Genomic DNA, 26,151 nt, shown 5'->3' with positions numbered 1-26,151 from the left:
CTCAGTTCCACCTATGTGAAAGGAGGAACATAAACATATTTACCATTCAAGCATGGTACAAAGATCAAATGAAGTAATGAAAAAATATTTTGAACTGAGCTTGACACATAGTAAATACTGCAAATTAGCTGCAGTTGTTTAAAATTGCATATAAAATTACCTAGATTTATATGTTTTCAAATACTGTAGGAAATAGATTGTTCATTTGTTTTCCAGGATAGCTTTGATGTCAAGATGCTTTCATCAACCCAGCCTCATTAATATTTAGAGAAGTACAATTTGGTCAGGATTTCTAAATTACTGCTAGATGCTGATGTGAGGTACTTCTTCAGTTCAGTTCAGTAGTTCAGACATGTCCGACTCTTTGCAACCCAGTGGACTGCAGCATGCCAGACTTCCTGCCCATCACCAACTCTCGGGTCCTACAAACTCATGTCCAACGAGTCGGTGATTGCAACCAACCATCTCCTCCTCTGTTGTCCCCCTCTCTTCCCGCCTTCAATCTTTCCCAACGTCAGGGTCTTTTCCAATGAGTCACTTCTTTGCATCAGGTGGCCAAATTATTGGAGTTTTAGCTTCAACATCAGTCCTTCCAATGAATATTCAGGACTGATTTCCTTTCGGATGGACTGGTTGGATATCTTTGCAGTCCAAGGGACTCTCAAGAGTCTTCTCCAACACCAAGTTCAAAAGCATCAGTTCTTCAGTGCTCAGCTTTTTTTATAGTCCAACTAGTGGAAAAACCATAGGTTTGACTAAACTACCTTTGTCAGCAAAATAATATCTCTGCTTTTTAATATGCTGTCTAGTTTGGTCATACCTTTTCTTCCAAGGAGCAAGCATCTTTCAGTCTCATGGCTGCAGTCACCATCTGCAGTGATTTTGGAGCCCCCCCAAAAAAAGTCTGTCACTGTTTCCATTGTTTCCCCATCTACTTGCCATGCAGTGATGGGACCAGATGCCATGATCTTAGTTTTCTGAAAGTTGAGTTTAAGCCAACTTTTTCACTCTCCTCTTTCACTTTCATCAAGTGGCTGTTTAGTTCTTCTTCGCTTTCTTCCATAAGGATGGTGTCATCTGCATATCTGAGGTTATTGATATTTCTCCCAGCAATCTTGATTCCAGCTTGTGCTTCATCCAGCCCAGAGCTTCTCATGATGGATTCTGCATATAAGTTAAATAAGCAGGGTGACAATATACAGCTCTGATGTACTCCTTTCCAGATTTGGAACCAGTCTGTTCTTCCATGTCCAGTTTTAACTGTTGCTTCTTGACCTGCATACAGATTTCTCAGGAGGCAGGTCAAGTGGTCTGGTATTCCCATCTCTTTCAGAATTTTCCACAGTTTGTTGTGACCCACACAGTCAAAGGCTTTGGCATAGTCAATAAAGCAGAAACAGATATTTTTCTGGAACTCTCTTGCTTTTTCTATGATCCAACGGATGTTGGCAATTTGATCTCTGGTTTCTCTGCCTTTTCTAAAACCAACTAGAACATCTGGAAGTTCATGGTTCACATATTGTTGAAGCCTGACTTGGAGAATTTTGAGCATACTTTACTTGCGTGTGAGATGAGTGCAATTGTGCGGTAGTTTGAGCATTCTTTGGCATTGCCTTTGTTTGGGATTGGAATGAAAATTGACCTTTTCCAGTCCTGTGGCCACTGCTGATTCTTCCAGATTTGCTGGCATATTGAGTGCAGCACTTTCACAGCATCATGTTTTAGGATTTGAAATAGCTCCACTGGAATTCCATCACCTCCACTAGCTTTGTGAAGTAGCCATCATAGTCAACAAAAGAGTCCAAAATGCAGTAGTTGGATGCAATCTCAAAAATGACAGGATGATCTCTGTTCATTTCCAAGGCAAACCATTCAATATCACAGTGAAAGTGAAAGTGAAATTCGCTCACTTGTGTCCAACTCTTTGCGCCCCATGGACTATATACAGCCCATGAAATTCTCTAGGCCACAGTACTGGAGTGGTAGCCTTTCCCTTCTCCGGGGGATCTTCCCAACAATATCACCATAATCCACGTCTGTGCCCCAACAGTAATGCTGAAGAAGCTGAAGTTGAATGGTTCTATGAAGACCTACAAGACCTTCTGGAATTAACACCCCAAAAAGATGTCCTTTTCATTGTAGGGGACTGGAATGCAAAAGTAAGAAGTCAAGAGATACCTGGAGTAACAGGCAAATTTGTCCTTGGAATACAAAACAAAGCAGGTCAAAGGCTAACAGAGTTTTGCCAAGAGAACGCACTGATCATAGCAAACACTCTCTTTCCAACAACACAAGAGACATCTTCACATGGGCATCACCAGATGGTCAATACTGAAATCAGATTGATTATATTATTTGCAGTCAAAGATTCAGAAGCTTTATACAGTCAGCAAAAAGAAGACCAGGAGCTGACTGTGGCTCAGATCATGAATTCCTTATTGCCAATTTCAGACTTAAATTGAAGAAAGTAGGGAAAACCAGTAGACCGTTCAGTTATAACCTAAATCAAATCCCTTCCTATTAAACCTTGGAAGTAACAAATAGATTTAAGGGATTAGATCTGGTAGACAGAGTGCCTGAAGAACTATGGGTGGAGGTTTGTGACATTGTACAGGAGTCAGGGATCAAGACCATCCCTAAGAAAATGAAATGCAAAAAGGCAAAATGGTTGTCTGAGGAGGTCTTACAAATAGCTGAGGAAAGAAGAGAAGCAAAAGGCAAAGGAGAAAAGGAAAGATATATCCATTTGAATGCAGAGTTCCAAAGAATAACAAGGAGAGATAAGAAAACCTTCCTCAGTGATCAGTGGAAAGAAATAGAGGAAAACAATATAATGGGAAAGACTAGAGATCTCTTCAAGAAAATTAGAGATCCCAAGGGAACATTTCATACAAAGATGGGCACAATAAAGGACAGAAATGGTATGGACCTAATAAAAACAGAAGATATTAAGAAGAGGTGGCGAGAATACACAGAAGAACTATACAAAAAAAAATCTTCATGACCCAGATAGTGTGATTATTCACCTAGAGCCAGACATCCTGGAATGCAAAGTCAAATGGGCTTTAGGAAGCGTCTCTACAAACAAAGCTAGTGGAGGTGATGGAATTCCAGTTGAGATACTGCTTAGCTGACCACTTAATGTCTTTATGAGTTTCTTTTTTCTGAACTATCAATGAAAACCTGCTAATAAGAGGTTTCTGCACCTGAATAATAAACATATAAAAATTTGTATTAAATACAATTCATTTATTTTAAGTTACAGAATATTAAGCATTTTCATCTTCCCATAGGTGATCAGATTTAATGTCTCCTTTGGCCGAATCCTAGCAAGTGCTGGAGGACACAGAAGGAACAATATGATTCAGTTTGTGCTGTCCTAGGGTGTTTAGAGTTGGTCCAGACAAGGGCATAGGAACGAAAACTCTGGACATGTGAGCAATACCCATGTAAAGGAGGTGGGATGTGGACTTCCCTAGCGGTCCAGTGGTTAAGAATTCACCTTCCAACGCGGTGGGTGCAGGTTTGATCCCTGTTTGGGGAACTAAGATCCTACGTGCTTCGTGGCCAAAAAACCTAAATGTAAAGCAGAAGCAAAATTGAAAGAAATGTAATAAAGACTTTTTAAAAAGTATGAAGAATGTTGGGGTAGAAGATGAGAAAGTTGTGGTAAGAGCCAGTTAGTAAATACAAGTGGGCAGGGAATCTGTGTATGTCTAGGCCTAATTTAAACTAATTTTGCATTATTCTTGGTTTTTAATACTGTCATTTGTTCTCTCATTTATGCTCACTCTCAAATATGCTCTCATTATTCATTATTGAAGATAACTAAAATCAAGGAGTTTGTAATTTTGTGTCAAAGAAAAATTTCTCGAATGCTGTAAGTTTAATCAAACCATTAGTATTTCTTGCTTTTATTCACAGTGAAGTATACCTATTTACAGTATGATTTTTTTGATTCTTTTACTGACTCATTGCATATAGACTCCATTAGTGAGAGATACGTTTTAAGAGCTAAAATATGGGTTAAGAAGGTACCTGCTTGCCTTATATTATGTGGAGCCACAGAGAGATATTTACAGAGGATAATGTAGCTGACTACTTTGAGTGAGACTCACTTTGCATTGGTTAATATAGACTGATAAAGGGACTGTGTAGTTTGGATTGGGGGGATGGGTCTCTAGTGAGTATAGTGGCCCTGTAATTTAAACATCTTGTCAAGAGACACCTAATGGATAATAAAACATGGAAAAGGGTGTCCTTTATTTAAGAGAAAAAAAAATCATGGAGAGAACTAACTAGTTCTTGAAATGTCTGTATACATGTGTTTTCTAAGGGAAAGTCACTTAAAAAAACACACACATTACCTACAATGATGCTGGAGACCATTGTTCTAAAATATAACAATGCTAATTGATCACGTTCTTACGTTCCTGAACTCGAATTTGACTCATTGCCAAAGCTAGACACATCCATTCTCTTCAGAATGTCAGAGAAGACATTGCACCATGAAAATTCTCAGAGTAGGATAGATGTGTCAGACATAGACGAGTGACAAGAAGGAAATGAATGCATACTCAAAATAAATGTTGATTCATAGTTTAGAGGGAAGAAATGAAGATAATGAAGCTTAAGTTTGGTTGCACATTTCTTAGCTGGCATCACTGTTATTAACTTTACGGATCTAGGTTTATAATATATTTAGAATAGAGGATAGCTATAAATATTCTTATCCTTGCAAATGCAGCTGGGCATGTAGAATGGTTGAGGACATTAGGCAGAATTTTATTCGTAAATGACCTGCAGCCATTTTGACAGTTAGGCTAGCAAAACATATTTCAATGGCTCTGAAACTTTAATCATAATATATATAAAAATATGGTGAAAAAATAGGAATTAAATATTGCATATCTCTATTTGGTTCTCATAAATATCAAATTCTCTGGATTGCTTAATGTCATAAGTGCTTAGAGAGGGGAATATTATTTATGACAAAATTCAAAGCTCTTTCTTTTTGGCATGGTTTGCCACCAAAGGACAACTTTGATTATTTGGACAATGAAAGCAATCTCCTAACCCAATGTCATTTCCAATGGGCTGCTTATAAATGGCTTAAAATGGTGATATTGAGTAATATAGCTAAATTGCAGAGCTTCAGATGACCTTTCTGGATGTCATCTATTCTCCAAGTTGCCTTCCTTTTTCTTCCCAAAGGAAGTTTTGAGTTCCTCTTCTTCCAGAGACCCTCTTTCCCTCTTGAGTAATTTTTGTTCAGTCTGCACATCTGTAATATTTTTGTCACCTGAACTAAGTTATGCTCATTCATAATAAAAATAACAACATTTAATGCTTTCTACTTGCCAAGATTGTGTTATGAGTTTTATATGCATTATTTCATTTAATCTTTACCATCCCCCTGTGAGGTAAGTGGGATCATTTCCCCAATTATACAGAGTTTACAGCTTAAGGGACTAAAACTTATAGGGGTTAAGTGATTTGCCCAAAGTCACACAGCAAAGCTGGATCTCAAACCCAGGTCTGCCTGCCCCCCAAATTATAACTAGTTGTGTTATACTGCCTCTCATTTATTCAACAGTTCATGTCTCCATTCTTCAAATATTTATTGAAAAATTACGTGCATCAGAAGCACTCAGAATTACTGAAAACACAAAAGTGATTAGGATGTAGTAAATAGTTTTGAGGAACCTGGAGTCCAGTGGGAGAAAAGCAGAATCAGAGTTTAGTGGAGAAATTAATGATAGCAATATAATAAGTCCTATAAATGATAGAGAAGTACACAAAATTCAATGAGAGAAGATAAAGTACTTTCCTGTCTAGATAATTCATGTAAAGTTTAATTTTCCCTTTGAGTGAAATCTCAAGAAGTGCTATGGAAACCAGATGAAGAGGCTTTTTGGCTTGAACAAAGAGCATAACAGCATATGGAACCATGAAAGTGGGTGGTTCGTTGAGAGATGATATTTCAAATTCAGTAGGGAGGTGATAAAGGATCAGTGGTGTCGTATAGTAATGGAGAAAAGCCGATAGATGTCTGAGAATTGAGCAGGCACAGTCAGCAGACTGGGATACAAAGAAGAGGTGGGAAGAAGATGGAAAGAGTGAGGGAGGTGAGGGAAGAAGGACTTCAGGGAAGGAATTCAAGCTTTTTCTCTTGCACCACGTCCTGTCTTACTGTCCCTTTGACTAATGACAAGTGGCAGGTCTCTCTGAGCATGACTTTTCCCCTCTCCTTCTCATACAATACTGTCACTGTAGGAAAGAGTCTGTTTCTCCTTTATTCTCACACACAATCCTTCTGACACCAGATGTGTGCGACTTTTTCCCACACCAACCAGTTTTTCCATATCAGCCTGGTGCCTGGCAATTCAATTCATTTCTGACACTAACCAGAGTTGGTTGCAGAGCCCACCGATTAAGGGCTCAGTCCAGTAAGATTGCTCACCCCCATTTCAAATGCCAGTCACAAGTAATAAGTCCCCAGGTTACTTGCATCTTCTCCCCAAATTAGCTGTAAATCAGGGTTCCCATAACCCCCTCCTTGGGGGTCCTTTGCTCACAGAACTTAGGGAAAGATGTATGGATTTATTGTGTAATAAAGGATATGAAAAAGCAGGTGAAAAAGCCAGATGGATATAAGCAGCAAATGAGTGAGGTCTGGGAGCATCCTGAGTATAGAGATTCTACTCCCATAGAGTTGGGATGCATCCCCCCTTGGCATGGAGATGTGTTCACCAAGCTGGGCACTCTCTAAAGCCCTCTTTGTGGAGATGTTGTCACAGAGGCACGATCAGCTAGTAACTTCACTCCCAGCTCCTCTCCACTCTCCAGAGAATAGCGGGGTGGAGCTGGAAGTTTTAAGTTTCTAATCCTGGCCTGGTGTTTCTGGTGACCAGCCACATCCTGGAGGCTACCAAGAGTTGTCTCCTGAGAACCAGAGACATTCCTAGAAGCAGGAAATAGAGCCAGGACATAGGAACTCTGTGTCAGATGCACCTATCATTGAGGAAATTACAAAGGTCTTAGGAGCCCTGTGTCAAGAATTAGAGTTAAAGACGAGGTTCTAGGATAAAAGATTCTCCTGGTATCCAGAAGTACACGAGTTTTAGGAGCTCTGTGTCAGGAACTCGGGTTAGATGGGTAGGTGTTTATTAATATATAGATAGATTTATATGGAGATATTGATACAGATACTTAAGTACTTCCTTCTAATGTTGCTTTGAGGAATGCACAGCACTTAGTGTAATCCTACTTTGTAAAACTTTGTTCAATAAAAGGACATAAAATACCTGACCTTTTTCAAATGTGAATTCCCACTATCCTCATTCCCAGCTCTACTCTACCTTTTCCCAAATCTATGCCTCACCTCAGGGCAGAGGGAAGAGGTTCTACCCCATGGTCTGCTTTATTGTCTTCATTCCAGTCTAGATCCTGCCAGAACTGACCTGCTTTGCCCAACAATGTTGGTTCTGGGTGATGAGAACTGTTTATAGAGTGATTAAAAAGGAAGACCATATCACATCTATTCATAATATTCTTCATAATATCCATAATGTTAAAGGATTATTGTCTTTCATTTTTTCATCTTTAAACTTAGTTTTTTTCTTTTATATAGAAATGATATTACAACACCTGACTGGCAGAGGATGTAAAAAAAACAAAAAAGTGATATTCTAGCTAGAACGTTCAGTCCAGTTCAGTTGCTCAGTCATTTCCCACTCAGCAGCCCCATGAATCGCAGCACGCCAGGCCTCCCTCTCCATCACCAACTCCTGGAGTTTACTCAAACTCATGTCCATGGAGTCGGTGATACCATCCAGCCATCTCATCCTCTGTCATCCCCTTCTCCTCCTGCCCCCAATCCCTCCCAGCATCAGAGTCTTTTCCAATGAGTCAACTCTTCGCATCAGGTGGCCAAAGTATTGGAGTTTCAGCTTTAGCATCAGTCCTTCCAATGAACACCCAGGACTGATCTCCTTTAGAATGGACTGCTTGGATCTCCTTGCAGTTCAAGGGACTCTCAAGAGTCTTCTCCAACACCACAGTTCAAAACCATCAATTCTTCAGTGCTCAGCTTTCTTCACAGTCCAACTCTCACATCCATACATGACCACTGGAAAAACCATAGCCTTGACTAGACGGACCTTTGTTGGCAAAGCAATGTCTCTGCTTTTGAATATGCTATCTAGGTTGGTCATAACTTTCCTTCCAAGGAGTAAGCGTCTTTTAATTTCATGGCTGCAATCACCATCTGCAGTGATTTTGGAGCCCCCCAAAATAAAGTCTGACACTGTTTCCACTGTTTCCCCATTTATTTCTCATGGTGATGAGACCAGATGCCATGGTCTTCGTTTTCTGAATGTTGAGCTTTAAGCCAACTTTTTCATCTCCTCTTTCACTTTCATCAAGAGGCTTTTTAGTTCCTCTTCACTTTCTGCCATAAGGGTGGTGTCATCTGCATATCTGAAGTTATTGATATTTCTAGAATGCAGCAATAAGGATTCTTAATTCTTGAATATTTTTAAATCTAGGTAAGCACATTGTTGGACATAAGCTATCCCTAGATAGTAGATCCCAGCCCTTGGGCAAGAATTCACAAGTAAAAACATTGCCATCAAGACTGCAAAAACACGTGGACCTCAAAAAAAAAAAAAATTCTACAGGAAGTGAGGCACTGCTGCAATTGTAAAGACTCCACTCAGACATTTGATAAGTCAAGGAACTCTATTCATGCAAGACAAATGGACAGGAATAAGGATGCCTCAGTGTTGAGTGAGAGGAACTCATTCTAGACTACAGTCAGACTGGTTCAAGGACAGAGCCAAGATCAGCTGTCGCTGGGACGTCAGGCAGCTGAAATCTTGAACAGGCTGAGGAAGTAAACACTTTCTGGGAGATGAAGTACCCTGGAGTCTCCTTCTCGTGCCTGTGAGGGTTCTTTGCTTTCTTTGTTCTGCCTCATTCTGCATTCTCAGCTGTCAGACGTCTCCTCAGGCTTCAGTTGTTTTCCGGTTTTTGTTTGTTTTTAATAGTTTGTGCATCTGTTTGTTTGTGGTTGTGCTGGGCCTTCGTTGCTGCTCTGGCTTTTCTCCGGTTGTAGGAGCGGGGGTTGTGCTCCACTTGCGGTGCGCTGGCTCCTCTTGGTGACGCTGTCTTCTTGCCAAGCAGGGGCCCTGGAGCCTGGGCTCCGTAGTTGCGGTGCTCTGGCTCAGGGCCTCGTTGCTTCACAGTGTGTGGAATCTTCCCAGACCAGGGAGCAAACCCTTGTCTGCTGCATCTCCTGCATTCGCCCGCGGATTCTTTTCCACTGCGCCACCTGGGAAGCCCTGTTCCTGTTTTACGCAGAAATTGTCTATCAGTTGAGAGAGAAAGTGGCCTGAAGTTCTTCCTTTGTTAAAAATCTTAGAATCCTATCTTAATACCCTTGGATAGAAACAGCCTCCCTTTTGCATGCAGTGAAAGTATCAGCTGCTCAGTCGTGTCCCACTCATTGCGACTCCAAGGATGGTAGCCCACCAGGCTCCTTTGTCCATGGGATTCTCCAGGCAAGAATACTGGAGTGGGTTGCCATTTCCTTCTCCAGGGGATCTTCCTGACCCAGGAATCGAACCTGGGTCTCCTGCAGTGCAGGCAGATTCTTTACCATCTGAGCCAACAGGAAAGTCCTTTTTGCATAAGGTGATGTATATGTAACTCCTCAACAGTATTGGCAGAGTTATCAGAGTTAAACCATGATTTTAAGACCAGTTTATTACCTATTTGTTGTTGTTCAGTCTCTGAGTTGTGTCCGACTCTTTTTAACTCCACAGACTGCAGCACTCCAGCATTCCCTGTCCCAAACTGGAGTTTGCTCAAATTCATGTTCGTTGAGTCAATGATGCTATCTAACTATCTCATGCTCTGCTGCCCACTTCTCCTTTTTTCCTTATGAACCTACAGTGTAAATGAATAGTTTAAAAGCAGTTAAAAATTTAATCAATTCTTAATGTTTATAGTCATATAATTTTGATAATATGTTTGTTTTATGGGAATTCCTTGCCAAAGAATTTTTCTCCTTGGAGCCGTTAAATTAATTAATTTTTCTGTTTGGAAAACTTTGCTTGTATAATTCAGAACTCCAAGAAACATATCAATCAAAGCAGTTTTTCAAAAAATGTTGCTTTTATTTATGTATGAGATTGCATTAGTATTCATCACTCATTAGTTACAGAGATTCCTTAGCCCTCTGGTGATTTCTTTCACCTACTGGTGAAATTTTCTTCCTTAAGCTGTTCCTAATGTCTGAACAACGTGGGTGACCACCCACCACCTCCTACCAAGCCTTCACTTAAATGTTAAGGGTCTGCCCAGGTCACCATATTTAAAATTCCCACCTGCACCAGCTCACTCTGTATCCTTACCTGCTTTACTAGCACCATCAATGTAACCTGGGCTATTGTTAGAAATACAGATTCTCAGATTTCACCCCAGACTTATTGACCCAGGAAATCTGGGTGTGGAGTCCAGCACTCTATTTTAGCAAGCCCTTCAAAAATTTCTGATGCAAACTAACATTTGAGGACCATTAGAGAAAGATAGAAAGATTCCAAGGACCTTCTCAACTTTTTTAACTCCCTCCCTCCCACTTCTTGTTGTTTTTATTGATACGATTACTTCCCGGGAATGAATGCTCTAAATCGACACCTATCCTCTTTAGGGAAGTAGTTAATCACATTCATCATTTCCCCAGAAAAAAAATGGTCATAGGAGGGATGGCTCCAAACTCTTCTATCCCGCAAAGCAGGATTTTCCAGGAGTTCCTCGACACAATGTGCCCTTTTCATATTTTATTTTGCTTTTATGTTCCCTGGGTCAGGAAGATTCCCTGGAGAAGGGAATGGTAACCCAATCCAGTATACTTGCCTGGAGAATTCCATGGACTGAGGAGCCTGGGCCACAGTCCAGGGGGTCTCAAAGAATCAAACACGACCAAGCGACTAACACTTTATGTCTTCTCCCTAATCAAAATAATTTAAAATTGATTGTAATCATTAATATGCAATCATTAAGAAGATGAGCTTTGGAGGCAGTCTTACCAGAAATTTAATAATAATCTTCCTTTTTTTTTGTTTAAAAATGTTATTAAGAAAAATGTTGATAGATAATTTTTTAAGTTTCTAATTAAAACTTATTATTCTATATTAGAGTATAGCAGATTAACAATGCTGTGAGAGTTTCAGGTGGCCAACAAATGGACTCAGCTGTACATCTACAAACTCCCCTCGCATCCAGGTGGCCACATAACATTGAGTAGAATTCTCAGTGCTACACAATATGTCCTTGTTGGTTATTTATTTTAAATATAGCAGTGTGTACATGTCCATCCCAAACTCCCTAATTATCCCTTAGCCTCAGCAACCATATATTCATTCTCTAAGTCTTGATTCTGTTTCTGTTTTGTAAATAAGTTCGATCGTTTCTTGCTTAGATTCCACATATAAGGGATGTCATATGATATTTCTCTTTCTCTGTCTGACTTATTTCACACAGTATGACAATCTCCAGGTCCATTCATGTTGCTGCAAGTGGCATTATTATTTTCTTTTTAGTGGCTGAGTAGTATTCCATTTATACATGTACCACGTATTCTTTATCCATTCCTCTGTTGATGGACATTTAGGTTGCTTCCATGTCTTGGCTATTGTGAAGAATGAATGAACACTAGGGAGCATGTATCCTTTCAGACTATGTCTTTTTCCACATATATGCTCAGGAGTGAGATTGAGTGACAATCTTTCTTTTTAATAGATGTGTGGGCTTGAGGAAATTGCTCAAGATTTTTGAGTTTTGGTTCCCTCTCTAGTAAAAGGGAGATTATACCTTCCTGTGAAAGTTGTGATGTGGATTAGGAGTGAAGGTATATATAGAACATTTAGATAGGCCCTGAATTAAAGGAAGGGCTTCCCTCATAGCTCAGTTGGTAAAGAATCTGCCTGCAATACAGGAGACCCTGGTTCAATTCCTGGGTCAGGAAGATCCGCTAGAGATGGAATAGGCTACCCACTCCAGTATTCTTGGGCTTCTTTTGTGGCTAAGCTGGTAAAGAACCCGCCTGCAATGTGGGAGACCTGGATTCGATCCCTGGGTTGGGAAGATCCCCTGCAGAAGGGAAAGGCTACCCACTCTGGTATTCTGGCCTGCAAAATTCCAAATAAATGTTCAATGAGGAGTATCTATTATTATGATACCTTATTTTAGGTTTCAAGAAGTAAGGGTCTCAGATAGTTATTGACTTTTTCTAAATTAGAATAACTTTTAAAGTAAAAGCTAATCAGATGAAGATAAAAAGGAAAGCTAATCAGATGAAGATAAAAAGGAAAATTATTTTCCAAAATGTACATTTGCATCAGCATTAAATGGATATAAATTATGGATTTTTATTATTAATGATAATATGTAATATTTATCACATGCTTACTATGTCCAGGCACCATGTTAAAACTTTTGTCAAGTATATTTACATTCAACTACATAAAATAAAAATATAGCTAAAATGATGGGGGCTTATTTTTCTCATGTGACAACATGTACCAAGATAACTGGTGGCTTAGGGAAATCCCTCATGGTCCAGTGGTTAGGACTCCACATTCTCCCTGCTGAGGGCCCAGTTTCAGTCCCTGGTTGGGGAACTAAAATCCCACAAGCTGAGCAGTGAGGCCAGAAAAGAAACAAAAAAACTGAGAAAAAAAGATAAGTGGTGGCTTATATTGATTGAGTCAGCATATTACATCTCAGGTGTCTGCAAGTCCTGTCCCCTTTCCTTCTCTTGATTGTAAGATGCTTCATTCAGCTTCCGCCATCATATTCTCTTTCCAGACAGAGAAAGAAAAGCATGAAAAATATAGGCAAGTTGAGTCAGTGTCCTCCTTTCCAAGGAACTTTTCAGGACCCCAGCCTCAAACATGTTACATCCTATTAGCCTAAAGTGGATCCTATGTCTTTGTAAGAAAAGGTGGGAATTATTAATATAGTCATTTTTGTCTTAAGTGAATGCATTACAGTAACACCACCAAAAATTGGGAATGAGGACAGGAAAACGGATAAAGGGCAGACAAGCAATGGTCTTTACCTTACCTGAATTACCCCATTTAAGCCTTATAATGATCAGTGAGGCGTGTATTATTCACATCACCTTCTGTTTACAAAGAGTGTAACTGAGTTACCAAGTGATAGGTGACTTGCTGAAGGGAGCACCTACCAGCTGGTGTAGCTGTGATTTAAACTTGATTTAGCGCCTACATTCTAATTTACTATAATGCTATATATTAAACAAGTTTTATTCACTTCCTTAAGTTTTTTTTAAATAAGTCTTTTAAGCTGCATTTTCCCTCCTACTCAGATTTTAAAAGACTAATTTTTGCTGTTGAAATCTCTGTACTGAAAGAAATTGCTGTGAAAGTTTTGAGAACAGAGAATTTTACCCTGCGGTAAGCATTCTCCCTTCTAGTGAAGGGGTCGCAAGTGTATTAAGGCTCTAAAGTTAAAGGCAAGTGACCATGTGGAGCATGTGTTGTTCTTTCAGTACTTCTTTCAACCAAAAATTGTTGGTGCCTATTGTACACCAGCAACTGGAGATAACAACTGAGCTAAATAAACTATTTTAACACAGCATCCTGGTTTTCCTGGGTTTTTGAGTTAGTAGTAAAACCCAAGGAGGAAACATGCTGATTCCTAGACAATAAGGCTAGCTATATTTATAAAAATATGTTTTATTTTGTGGTGTTTTGTTGTTTTCAAAGCACTTTTGTGCGCAGTACTTTGTTATACCTATTTATCCTACTTATATTGGGTTAGCCAAAATTTTGTTCAGGTTTTTCTGTAACAGCCTATGAAAAACCCCAAACATTTTGGCCAACCCAATAAAATTTTCCTCCTGTTTATTGAAAGCTTCTACAATCAAAGAGTAAACATAGAAAATAGAGTGATAAAAACTTATGGGACAGTGATTATTTTTTTTTCTGTCTGAAAAATGTTGCAGCTGGTAAATTGGGTCCCCCACTGAAATTTTACATTTTGGGATTCTGTATTCCAGATCATCTAAGGAAGAGAAAAATGATGGCAGAGGAAGATGAGCCAAACATTAAAATCCATATACTCACAAAATATGATGATATTACACTTAATTCCCAAAGGCTGTCTAACTTTATAGGCTGAGACTTTATTGATGGTATTTCTGAATTCTTTCTTGGATTTTATTTTTAAACATAGTTCTATGTTCATCGTTTTGTTTTGGTTTCGTTTCAGAGTCTGCAGTGATATATATGTAACGCTATTTGCCTATCTTCCTTTTCACCCACATTTTTTTCTGTTGGTATTTAGTGCTTATTTTTCTAGAACAGTTATTCTCTGCTCCTGGTAATGCTAATGTGAATTATGTTGGATTTTATTTGTATTCTCTATTAACCATTCAATTTTGGGGAAGATTCACATTCAGATAGCAGACATTACTCTCCAGGTCTTGAAAGAACGAATTCATCACTTTCTACAAAGTCTCAAAGAAGATTCACAGAATACAAAAGAAAATTAGATGGAAAAATCCCACTTTATTATCAACATTAATGGAGTTCTCTGGAAAGATGCACTGTGTGTGCTTAGTCACTCAGTCGCGTTTGGCTCTTGTGACCCCACGTACTGTAGCCTGTCAGGCTCCTCTGTCTATGGAATTCTCCAAGCAGAATACTGGAGTTGGTATCCATTCCCTTCCCATCCCAGGGATCAAACCCATGTCTTCTGCATTGTGGGCAGATTCTTTATCATCTGAGCCGCCAGGGAAGCATAACAGCAATGCATCTCAGACCTTAATGTGCTTACAAACCACCCGGGAGCCCTAATAAAACACAGATTCTGATTCAGCAAGTCCGAAGTTGGATCTGAGTCTATTTCTACCAAGGTCTCATGTAGAATTGATACTTTTGCTCCAAGAACCACACTTTTAATGGAAACATACCATGTATTAGTCAAAGGCTAAAGAAGGGCTTTTCATTCCTTTCAAGATCGAATTTTATCATAGCTGTGACCAGGGAAGAGAGAAGTGCTCTGCTTACTGAACAGAAAAGAAGAGAGGAGAATAAGGAAGCCTCTCTCCTCGTGGTCACCTGTCTTTGATAGCAAAAGAAAATGTGAAGGCCCTCTCCACCCAGCTGAGTTATCAGTGATTAATAACACCATATCTGCATTGGTTTTTTTCCTTAAAGTGTGTTTCATCTGAACTAAATGTTAACTACAAATATTTTGCTTTTGAATACATTTCCCTCTTATGTCTTTATTCTTTAACTTTCAATTTTTTGTACCCTTATGTTTTATGTGAATCTCTTGAAAGATCCTTTACTCTATTTTATTGTCTTATTCTAGACCAACAGTAATTTACTGAACTTGAGATTTTAGTTAATTTACTTTGAATTACAGTTTATACAATCATTTTATAATGATTATCTGTCCCATATTTTCTGTTCCACTCTCATTTTTTTTTTTTTTGGCTGTGAAGACAACATGTATAATAATGATCGAAATCATGGTCTACTTCTTAACTGGATTGAGCTTTCTACACTAATAGAAAAGAAGTGGCAAAGCAAAATACAGCACAAATAAATTTGAGGTTTAAAAGTTTATTCAAACTAAAATTAGCCAGCAATTAAGATAAAGACCTGCTGTACACCTTGCTTTCAGCAGAAAGATAAAGTTGCCATATGGAAAAAAAGAGGAGAGCTAGAAAAAGGATGGGATGATTTGTTTGAGAAAAAGAAATTGCAAAATATTTAAGCCTAAAGGCATGTAAGTGGACAGAAAAGTAAAAAGATTCACTATCATCTTAATAAATAACAGTTCATATTAAATATAAATTTTAAAATAGCACTCTTTGTTGGAAAGGCTGATGTAGTATTCAAGTCTAAAGATCTAAATTCAATCTTAAAGTGTTGATTTTAGCTGAATGTATTCTCTCCAACAGCTTTCAGAAGTAATTTTATTTTAATATGGCTTGCAGCTGGGTTTAAAGATACATTGGACTGGGGTGTGAAATTTGGTTAGGTGCTTTACTTCAAAATTCACTAGGAACTGTCAGCTCATAATTCATGCTTCCAGGTAACTGCCTAGTATGTGGACAGTTTGAAGAGTTTGGCAGCTTTTATTTTATATTATTGAAACTAATTTCCTCATATTAATAAGCATTTCAAGTCACATATTAGCAGATCAAGGCTACATTAGCCAGTACAAAAAACAAAGAGCAAAAAAAAATTCTCCTTAACTTTCTACAAGAACTAAGTCTATCAGCAGTGATCCAGCTATACGTTTATGTATATGCGTGCATGCTAAGTCACTTCAGGCCTGTGTGACTCTTTGTAACCCCATGGACTGTAGCCTCCCAGATTCCTCTGTTCATAGCATTCTCCAGGCAAGAGTACTGGAGTGGGTTGCCATTTCCTTCTCCAGGGGATCTTCCTGACCCAGGGATCCAACCCACATCTCTTATGTCTCCTGCATTGGCAGGTGTGTTCTTGACCACCAGCGCCACCTGGGAGGCTCCTTATGTATATGTATGTTTGAATTTAAGAGTAAAAAATAAACATTATATAACATACTTTATGCTCAATAATAATCTGACCAGTATATAGAAAGCCTACAAATCTAAGCACACAACACATTAATAACTTTAATACATGTTTGATATTGTAGGAGATAAAAATAATTGCTTGTGGTAATAAGCCACAAAGAATATCCTATCTAGATGAATAAGTGAAGTGAATGCTGTAACTCATAGCTTATCCCTCAAAGGTTAGGCCATGCATGTGGTAGACAAGAGTTAATGTGTGGGTTCTGAATCGGGTTGGAGGGCAGGTCAGAGATTCCTGCAAATGGTCCAGACTCCTCAAGTAAAATATGTTCTGTGAATAAAGTAGAGGTTAGATAGTTGGCTCTGCAGAAAGAGGTAGTGAAGACAATTGACTTATTTTGTCCTTGATTCTGAGAGGAACTGGAAAATAAATCTCTCCTGATACTTAATAAACACGAGCTCCATCTCACTTGGGTTAGAACAGTGAGTTCATAATATGTGCATAGCCCAATGAAAACAGACAAAAATTTAGTTTAAACTGATTCCAGATTCAGGAAGAGGAAAATGAAAATCCTCTTTTGGGGGGATACATTTTAATCTTCAAAGGATTCCTATACATGAGGCACCAAGGAGCTCATATTTTTAGAAGATGTGGAAACGAATCAGCATGAGTAGTTGTTAGTAAAGTTGTCTATTTAAAAAGTATGAAGCAAATGTTTAATATGTCTAAAGAATAAAAGAGTATTCAAAGAATAATTGAGGGGCACAGTTCTTCCTGCACTAACCTACTGTGTTCCGCCTTTGCCTGGGAAAGTAATAAAGCCACTCTTTCTTTCTCCTCCATAAAAAATAAACTAATGATTGAGACAAAGGACAATCAAATTTCTCAAGACATTTTTGAAAAAGAGCTAATAGAACTTCTAGAAGTGAGAGATAACAATATCACAAACTTGAGCAGTTTATTACAGCCATGGAGAATTGGCAAATAGAACTGAAATAATTATCCATAATGCAGCACACAGAGACAAATATATGGGGAATATGAAAGAAAGGTTGAGATGTGGGAGATGGAGTGAGAAGTTCACCTTACATTAGAGGTTTAAAAGATAAAAAAAGAGATAGTGAAAGGAGATGTAATATTTTAAGAAATGTTAGTTCAAATTTGGGGCTATCAATAAATCCCAAGCAACAAAATAAAAATAAATTCACTCTAGGAAAAGTCATTATTTACTTACTGAAAAGTAAAAGCAGAGGCCAACACTTAACATAAAAGTAATCAAGGAAAGAAAAGAGAGGAGAAGAAACCAAAAGTTAGACAAACAGTTCAAGGCGGTAGTGTGGCGGGTAATTCAACATTGTTGAACCAAATTCAACAGTTCCAAGGGAGAGACCGTCAGACTGAAATGAGAAAATGAAAGGGGCTGATAAGCTGTTTGCAAGAGCTCCACTCAGAACATGAAGATAAAGACAGGCTGAAAAGCTGAAGAAGGTAAAGAATACAGCAGAGACATTCTAACCAAAGAAATGATGTTTCAGATATAGTAGACTTTAAGGTAAAAATGTTTTCAGGCATAAAGAGAGCTAATATCTATAGAAAAAAGTTCAGTTGATTATTTCTGTGCTTGAAAGAATTAGAATAAAGTCCCTTTTAGGAAGATAGTATAGTTTGTTGGATTTCATAAACAGAGATGGAGTTTATTCTGGTGGTAGATGTAAACCGCTTATTAAGTGTGTATCCTTGAGGAAATATTTAAACTTCTAGAACCTCAGCTTCCTACTCAGTGAAATAGAATAATACCATTTAACTCCTATGTAATAATGACAAATAATTCATCTAACACAGGCAGCTCTGTGCCAGTTACATAGCTTTACTGATATCAGAAAAGTCAAGGAAAAGGGTGTTGGTTTTACACTGCAGCATCTTTACATAAGCAGAAAGATCAGGCCTATACATTTATTTTGGTTAGAAGAATAAGCCTTGGGATGTCTAATTTACTTCAAAGATCAGTTCAGTTCGGTTCAGTCACTCAGTTGTGTCTGACTCTTTGCGACCCCATGAATCGCAGCACGCCAGGCCTCCCTGTCCATCACCAACTCCTGGAGTTCACCCAAACTCTTGTCCATCGAGTCGGTGATGCCATCCAGCCATCTCATCCTCTGTCGTCCCCTTCTCCTCCTGCCCCCAATCCCTCCCAGCATCAGAGTCTTTTCCAGTGAGTCAACTCTTCACATGAGGTGGCCAAAGTATTGGAGTCCTTCCAAAGAACCAAGGACTGGTCTCCTTTAGGATGGACTGGTTGGATCTCCTTGCAGTCCTTCCAAAGAACACCCAGAATTGGTCTCCTTTAGGATAGATTGGTTGAATCTCCTTGCAGTCCAGGGGACTCTCAAGAGTCTTCTCCAACACCACAGTTCAAAAGCATCAATTCTTCAGTGCTCAGCTTTCTTCACAGTCCAACTCTCACATCCATACATGACCACAGGAAAAACCATAGCCTTGACTAGATGGACCTTTGTTGGTAAAGTAATCTCTCTGCTTTTTAAGATGCTATCTAGGTTGGTCATAACTTTCCTTCCAAGGAATAAGTGTCTTTTAATTTCATGGCTACAGTCACCATCTGCAGTGATTTTGGAGCCCCCCAAAAAATAAAGTCTGACACCGTTTCCACTGTTTCCCCATCTATTTCCCATGAAGTGATGGGACCAGATGCCATGATCTTCGTTTTCTGAATGCTGAGCTTTAAGCCAACTTTTACACTCTCCTCTTTCACTTTCATCAAGAGGCTTTTAAGTTCCTCTTCACTTTCTGCCATAAGGGTAGTGTCATCTGCATATCTGAAGTTATTGATATTTCTCCCGGCAATCTTGATTCCAGCTTGTGTTTCTTCCAGCCCAGCGTTTCTCATAATGTACTCTGCATATAAGTTAAATACTCAGGGTGACTTCAAATATAGCTATTCTCTTATAGAAACCTCACTGTCCCAGAGCCTTGTTATACACTGAAATTTCATTAAAAAATAACATTTCCTTTGACAACAACCGAAAGAGAATATATGGAGGAATGCCCATTTTTGCCAAACTCAGGATTGATCTGAGATCAAACCGGAGCTTGATAGAGATGTGTTTCATAACCTTCAAGGTGCTATAAAGTTGTTCAGTGTTATCATCTACCTAATGCCTATTAAGAAAAAATATATATTTACTTTTACCCTTATATACTGTCCTCTCAGCCTTCTCTTTCTTTGGGCACAGCTAATAGTCACAAGGTCTTTTATGTTTTAGGCTAGCACATCACATAAAATATCTTTATTGAATATATTTCCAATATTCAATCTATTCTCTAATGTGAAATTTTAGTTACTAAGAAACTTGCACATTTCAAAATGTGCAATTAAACAGTAATTTTATGTTCACAGAGAAACTGGGGACAGCGCATTTCAGAATCATAACAACAAAACTATTCAGCCTCCCCACCCCATCCTCATCCCTTGCTGGAATTTCCGTAATAATAGTATTTTTTTTTTAACTTGTAAGTGCATGGCTATAAAACTTAAACACCCCTGAACAATTCCAAAATTCGACCCCAGATCACTTTTGCTGAGAAAAACAGACTCTTTTTCATATCCCTGCAAAGGCTGGTGTCAACTGGGGAAAAAAACAGAAATCGTACAACATAAGAGCTGGGAATTGACTTAATTCAGTACCTTAGTGAGGAAAGCAGCCCAGCAAAGAGCCTTTAAGGTAGCTTTGAGAAACGATTTCAAAGAGCTAGGGGTGGAGACCAGCATACACGTGATTTTGATGAAGAGGTTGGTGTAATCGAGCACACATCTCAGTAGAAGCTTGCCATTAGGTCTGAGGAACAGATATACCAATGAATGATTTTAGTGATTTTTCTAGTGTAGGAAGATGCAAGAATCCAGGTTCATAAAAAGTTCTCCTGAAATATTTATACCTATATATGAAAGATTTTTTTTTTCTTTTTGCCTGTTTTCCCAGAGCGCAGTGCACGTCATCTTTTCTTGACCCCGAGCTCCTTTCAGGGTGTACCATCGTCAGCAGCTGCAGTGGCTAATGGCTTGGTTCTTGGAGAACTGGATGCTGGGCGACACCCTTTGCTTCACACACTCATTGAGAGAGTGTCTGTTTGTTTTTTCACATTTAGCCCCTGCCTGATGGAGCACAGGCTGCTCAAACAAAGCAGCTGGGTGGCAGTGGTACACCTCCATTTCTCCTTGGACACAGGCAGGGTTAGTTCCAGAAAATTCTCTCGTATGACCCATGACTGTCACTGAAGTACCTCTTATTCCAAGTGGAAAGTTGTATTTAGATCTGAGTTGCACAACCTAACAGGTTCTCTTTACAAACTAGATACGGCCCATCTTTCTTCACTTTTTCATCTCCCTCACACCCTATCCCCCATCCCCATCCGAATATTCCATCTAGGAGGCATGAAACTTCAGACTGGTCATGGCCCCTTGTGGTCTCAAGTGCCTCATTTATTGAATGGAGATGATAATACTGTACTCACATCACAAAATGTTACAGGTATAGCATTATAGTGAAAAGTACAAAGCATTGAATGTATGCAATATGGCTATATAACACGCTTCTAAAATTGTGTTGTATTTCCTTCTTGTGTATGTTTTTGTCTTAACCACTTCCCTCTTTATAACCTTTTTAAAGACTGAAGTTGTGATTACTCAGTTCCTAATCTCTTTCTGTTTTTTCTCCTTTTTTTTAATTTCTTTTTTTTGCTGCAGCAGATAGTACCTGTGCCTTACTCAGAGTAAACCTTCCTTTATTATATGTTGAATTATATAAGAGCACATTAATTTCCCCCCATTTATTTAATCTCCTTCAGATCAAATTCCTACATGCATCTCTCATCTCACACTGAACTTAGTTCATTTCTTGTGTTGATGCTGGACTCTCCAAGGGCTTGATGGTTCTGGAGGCACTCGCTGATGCCATTAAATTAAAGCATGTCTGATATTTGCGGCCCTGTACAATTCTTAGTAGGCTTTTTCCATGTCACATCTAATTGGTACTTGTTTGTTTTCTTTTTTTTTTTTTTGGATGAAGGAAATCAGAGGTAGGATAAGTAACTTGCCTGTGATACCAATGCTAGTGAATGACTAGAACCCCACGTTCTTGTCTTCTTGCCCAAAGTTATTTCAGAATATCAGAGAGTAGTTATTTAGGGTGCGGGGAGGGTGTGTGTGTGGGCTGGAAAGCAGATAAGTAGGAAAGAGGTAACTTCATGATTCCTTACTCTGTTCTTTGTTAGTCAAATAAAATGTCCTTTGTTATGCCTTTTAAGAAGTGTTGAGAATGAAAAATAATTTTTCTTTACCTATCTAGGTTCTTGGCTGAAACCCCCCACAGTAATGAGAGAGATTAACAGTATTAACAATAAAGATATTTATATCATTAGGCTGACTACACAAATTTGTTTTTTTGGACAATTATTATTTTTTAAGAAATTTATTTTTACTAAGAAAGAAGCTTTAAAATGGCAGTGTTTTATATATATGTGGTTTTTTAAACATAAAGGTATCTAGAACTAAGCAGTCCATAGTATGGCAATTTTACAGTCATCAAAGATAAATTTAGGTCATCAAGTCAACACGTATTCAGGTACCAAGAAGGAGGAAAGAAAGGGACAGAGATAAAGAGATGCAACTTTCAAGCAAGACAGCTTCCTTCAAGGAGCCTTCCAATTTTTCTTTGTTTTGCATCTGCAAATACCTCTTTTTATTGTTACACTAAAATCCATTTATAGAAATTTTGGTTAACTGGTTTATAGGTCTTAGTTACGAGGTTATAGGAACACAGCAGTTATTTTATTGAAATTGAAATTGCCACCTGGACATTTCAATAGAAAAAAAAAAAAGAAGGGATGGAGTGATTGGTATTTTTTTAACTTTTTATTTTTTATTGGAGTATAGCTGATTAACAATCTTGTGATAGTTTAAGGTGGACAGCAAAGGAACTCAGCCATGCATGTAGATGTATCCGCTCTCTCCCAAACCCCGCTCCCATCCAGGCTGCCACATAACACTGAGCGGAGTTCACTGGTCCTTGTTTGTTATCCATTTTAAATGTAGCAGTGTGTACATGTTGTTTTCAAACTCCCTAAGTATCCCTTCCCGCTGTTCTTCCCCCCTGGCAACCATAAGCTCATTCTTTAAGTCTGTTTTATAAATAAGTTCATTTGTATCATTTCTTTTTAGATTCCAGGTATAGGGATGCTGTACAATATTTTTCCTTCTCTGTCTGACTTACTTCACTCAGTATGACAATCTCTGGGTCTGTCTGTGTTGCTGCAAATGGCATTTCCTTATTTTTAATGGCTGAGTAATACCCCATTGTCTGTATGTACTGTGTCTTCTTTATCCATTCCTCTGTCAGTGGACATTTAGATTGCTTCCATGTCTTGGCTACTGTAAACAGTGCTGCGGGTTTTCTAATTGCACTTACGTTTAAATCACATTAGGCTGAACATAGTCACGCAGCCAGAATTGATGCAAGTCAGTCTTGGATGTGTAATATTTTAGCTGAGCACTTTGCTTCCCTGAATAACATGTATGTTTTGTTATTAAGCAATAATAACACCTAAATGTCCATCAACAGATAAATGGATAAAGAAGAAGTGGTATATATATATGTAATATCAATGACACCCCACTCCAGTACTTTGCCTGGAGAATCCCATGGACGGAGGAGCCTGGTAGGCTGCAGTCCACGGGGTCGCTAAGAGTCGGGCACGACTAAGTGACTTCACTTTCACTTTTCACTTTCATGCATTGGAGAAGGAAATGGAACCCACTCCAGTGTTCTTGTCTGGAGAATCCCAGGGACAGAGGAGCCTGTTGGGCTGCTGTCTATGCGGTTGCACAGAGTCAAACACGACTGAAGGGACTTAGCAGCAGCAGCATGTACACATACAATGGAATGTTACTCAGCCATAAAAGAATGAAATCATGCCGTTTACAGCAATGTGTATGGACCTAGAGATTATCACGCTAAAGCAAAATGAGAAAGACAAATATTATATAATAATGCTTATATGTGGAGTCTAAAAAAAATGATACAAATGTACTTATTTACAAAACAGAAACAGACTCACAGACATAAAAAACAAACTTATGATTACCAAAGACGGGGGAGGAAGTACAGATTAGGAATTTAGAATAATACATACACACTGCTGTATATAAAATAGATAATGAACAAGAACCTATACTATATAGCCCAGGGAACTCTAATCAGTATTGTACAATATGTACAATAACCTATAAAGGGAAATAATCCAAAAAAGAATAGATATGTGTATATGTATAACTGAATCACTGCTATACACACAAACACACAAACTAACAGAGCATTGTAAATCAACTATATGTCAATTTAAAAAAATAAGAGAGAATGGAAGGATGAATATTGAGTGAGCAGTTAACAAGTTTCATTGTAGTTAAGCGGGATTTCATACACAGAGACATACACATGCACACACACACACACACACACATATATATTTGAATATACAAAGTAATGAGAGATTCCTTTGAGATTGTTGTAGGCTCTATACTAATAAACCTGGCCAGAGCAAGAAGAGGAACAGGGTCAGCTTCTTTTCTGTTTACATGGTAAAGGTTTCAAGAAATATTTTTGCTACTGACTTTACCATGGGGAATAGCATTATTGAATTTAGACACAATAAAACAAGATATTTTAATTTAGTCCAGTATATAGTAATAAAATAAATCAAAGCTTTAACTAGTCCTTGGCTCACCATCATGGTCCTATCTACATTTCCCTTCACGTTAAGTAATATTTCCCTCAAAATAGGAATGCATTGAAACCGATGTACTTGTTTTTATATTCATAGTTCATAAACACTTTTTGTTCCTTTAGACTTATTGCGAAGGGAAACAATGAAATGAGGCCTGGGCTATTACAAAGCTTAGACACTAGATTTAGCATACTTGCCACATATTATAGAAACTTAATTTAACTCACTTTCATTTTTTTTCCACCCTTGTCTGCCTCCTCCACAGGCTATATATTGATGGTCCCTTTGGAAGTCCATTTGAAGAATCACTGAACTATGAGGTTAGCCTCTGCGTGGCTGGAGGCATTGGAGTAACTCCGTTTGCGTCAATCCTCAACACTCTGCTGTACGTCATTTTGATCCATTGTATTAGTCCACATAGAGAGCTGTCTATTTCAGACATCTCTTATAGTAAGAAGTAATTCCTTACAGAATTCTTCTACTTGTTCAAAACACTCTTATTTACCGATTGATAAGGGGGATAAATGAGTGCTTCTCAATATGTGGTCTATGGTTTTCAGCATGTTCTCTTGTAAAATAACATCCTTATCACAATTATGCCTTACTCTGTCCTTTTCCTCTATTAAAGTCATTCCACTGGCCCCTATTTCTCTGCTTTCTCATCAGGGGTAAGTGGCATTACAAATTCATTTAGTCAACAAATATTTTTGACCATTTATGTGCGATTCATATTACAGTTACTGGTAATATAGCAATGACTGAGTAGTGTCTCTGCCCTTGAAAAGTTTACTTTCAAATAGGGCAGGCAAAATATAAACCAGTGAAAAATTCACAAATAACATCATTTCAGAAAATATTAGAAGTGTGGTGAAGAGAAGAAAGATTAATGGGATATAGAAATAAAGGGTCAGGGTTATTGTAGAGGTATCATCAGGAAATCCTCTCTGAAGAGATGACAAATGAGCACATCATTCCTGGGTCTGTTACTCAGCAGATTTATAACAGACTGAAGAATAGAAATTTCAGAAGTAAGATTGCTTAAGCAGGATATACTTATTCAGTTATTTTAGTTTTGGCTTACAAGCAAAAATTAATTGACAGGGATTCTCATGAAACCACAAACAAAATCTATTCCATTCACTTTTCAAGAAAACACAATTTTCATTAAAAGTCTGTTTTATGAAGTACGAAAAAAGAAATAATAATTTGAAGTGATGTGTTTGAATGATATTTGATTTTAAAACCTTGATATAAATTTGGGACCTTTTGAGAGGTTCTTAAAAAAATAACTATATTCCAAGCCAGAAATTAGTTGTTTCTGAAAACATATTGCAAGTTATTTGGACACCTAAAGTTTAAACAAGGGAGTAATATTTTGTTAACCTCAAGCTTACTTCATAATTATAAGGAGGAATCCAGACTTGGAATTGTGAATTGCTGGAATGCATTACATAGTAGGTGGTTGTGAAATCTCTTTCTTTAATGATTATTAAGAAGGGGATAAACAACCAGCTTTCCGGAATGGTTTTGGCTCATTTTGCCTGGAACCCAGGGCAAGATGACCATTGGCGCCCTTCTGAGTGATAGAATTAACAGAAAAATAAGAAAACTTTTTTCCTGAGATGCAGAGATGATCCAGGAGTTTAGTTTATTGCCAAGTGGAATGGGTAATATGCATATAGTATCCACAAACATGAACACTTTAATTCATGGATTATATTGTATCTCTGACTCAGTATATTGCATT

At 38.2% G+C, this 26,151-nt stretch overlaps 1 protein-coding gene across 10 annotated transcripts in view; it reads left to right on the top strand.

Moving 5' to 3' along the window:
• The window catches only part of NOX4 (NADPH oxidase 4), a 183,390-nt gene that overhangs the window by 131,471 nt on the left and 25,768 nt on the right, over positions 1 to 26,151 (top strand). For all 10 annotated transcript variants that reach the window (XR_015157409.1, XR_015157410.1, XM_086383221.1 and 7 more), the window contains one exon: positions 24,670 to 24,789. Coding sequence is in view for 8 of the 10 variants with exons in the window: in XM_086383221.1 (XP_086239347.1) it covers positions 24,670 to 24,789 (120 nt within the window). In the remaining 2 variants the exon portion in view is untranslated. The remainder of the gene's footprint in view (positions 1 to 24,669; positions 24,790 to 26,151) is intronic.

The sequence above is a fragment of the Bos grunniens genome, chromosome 29 (genome assembly GCF_055505025.1).
Source record: "Bos grunniens cultivar Pamir isolate PY7600 chromosome 29, Bosgru_T2T1.0, whole genome shotgun sequence".
NCBI lineage: Eukaryota > Metazoa > Chordata > Mammalia > Artiodactyla > Bovidae > Bos > Bos grunniens.
The sequence above is the reverse complement of the archived record's forward strand: the minus strand, read 5'-3'. Positions and strand labels throughout refer to the sequence as shown.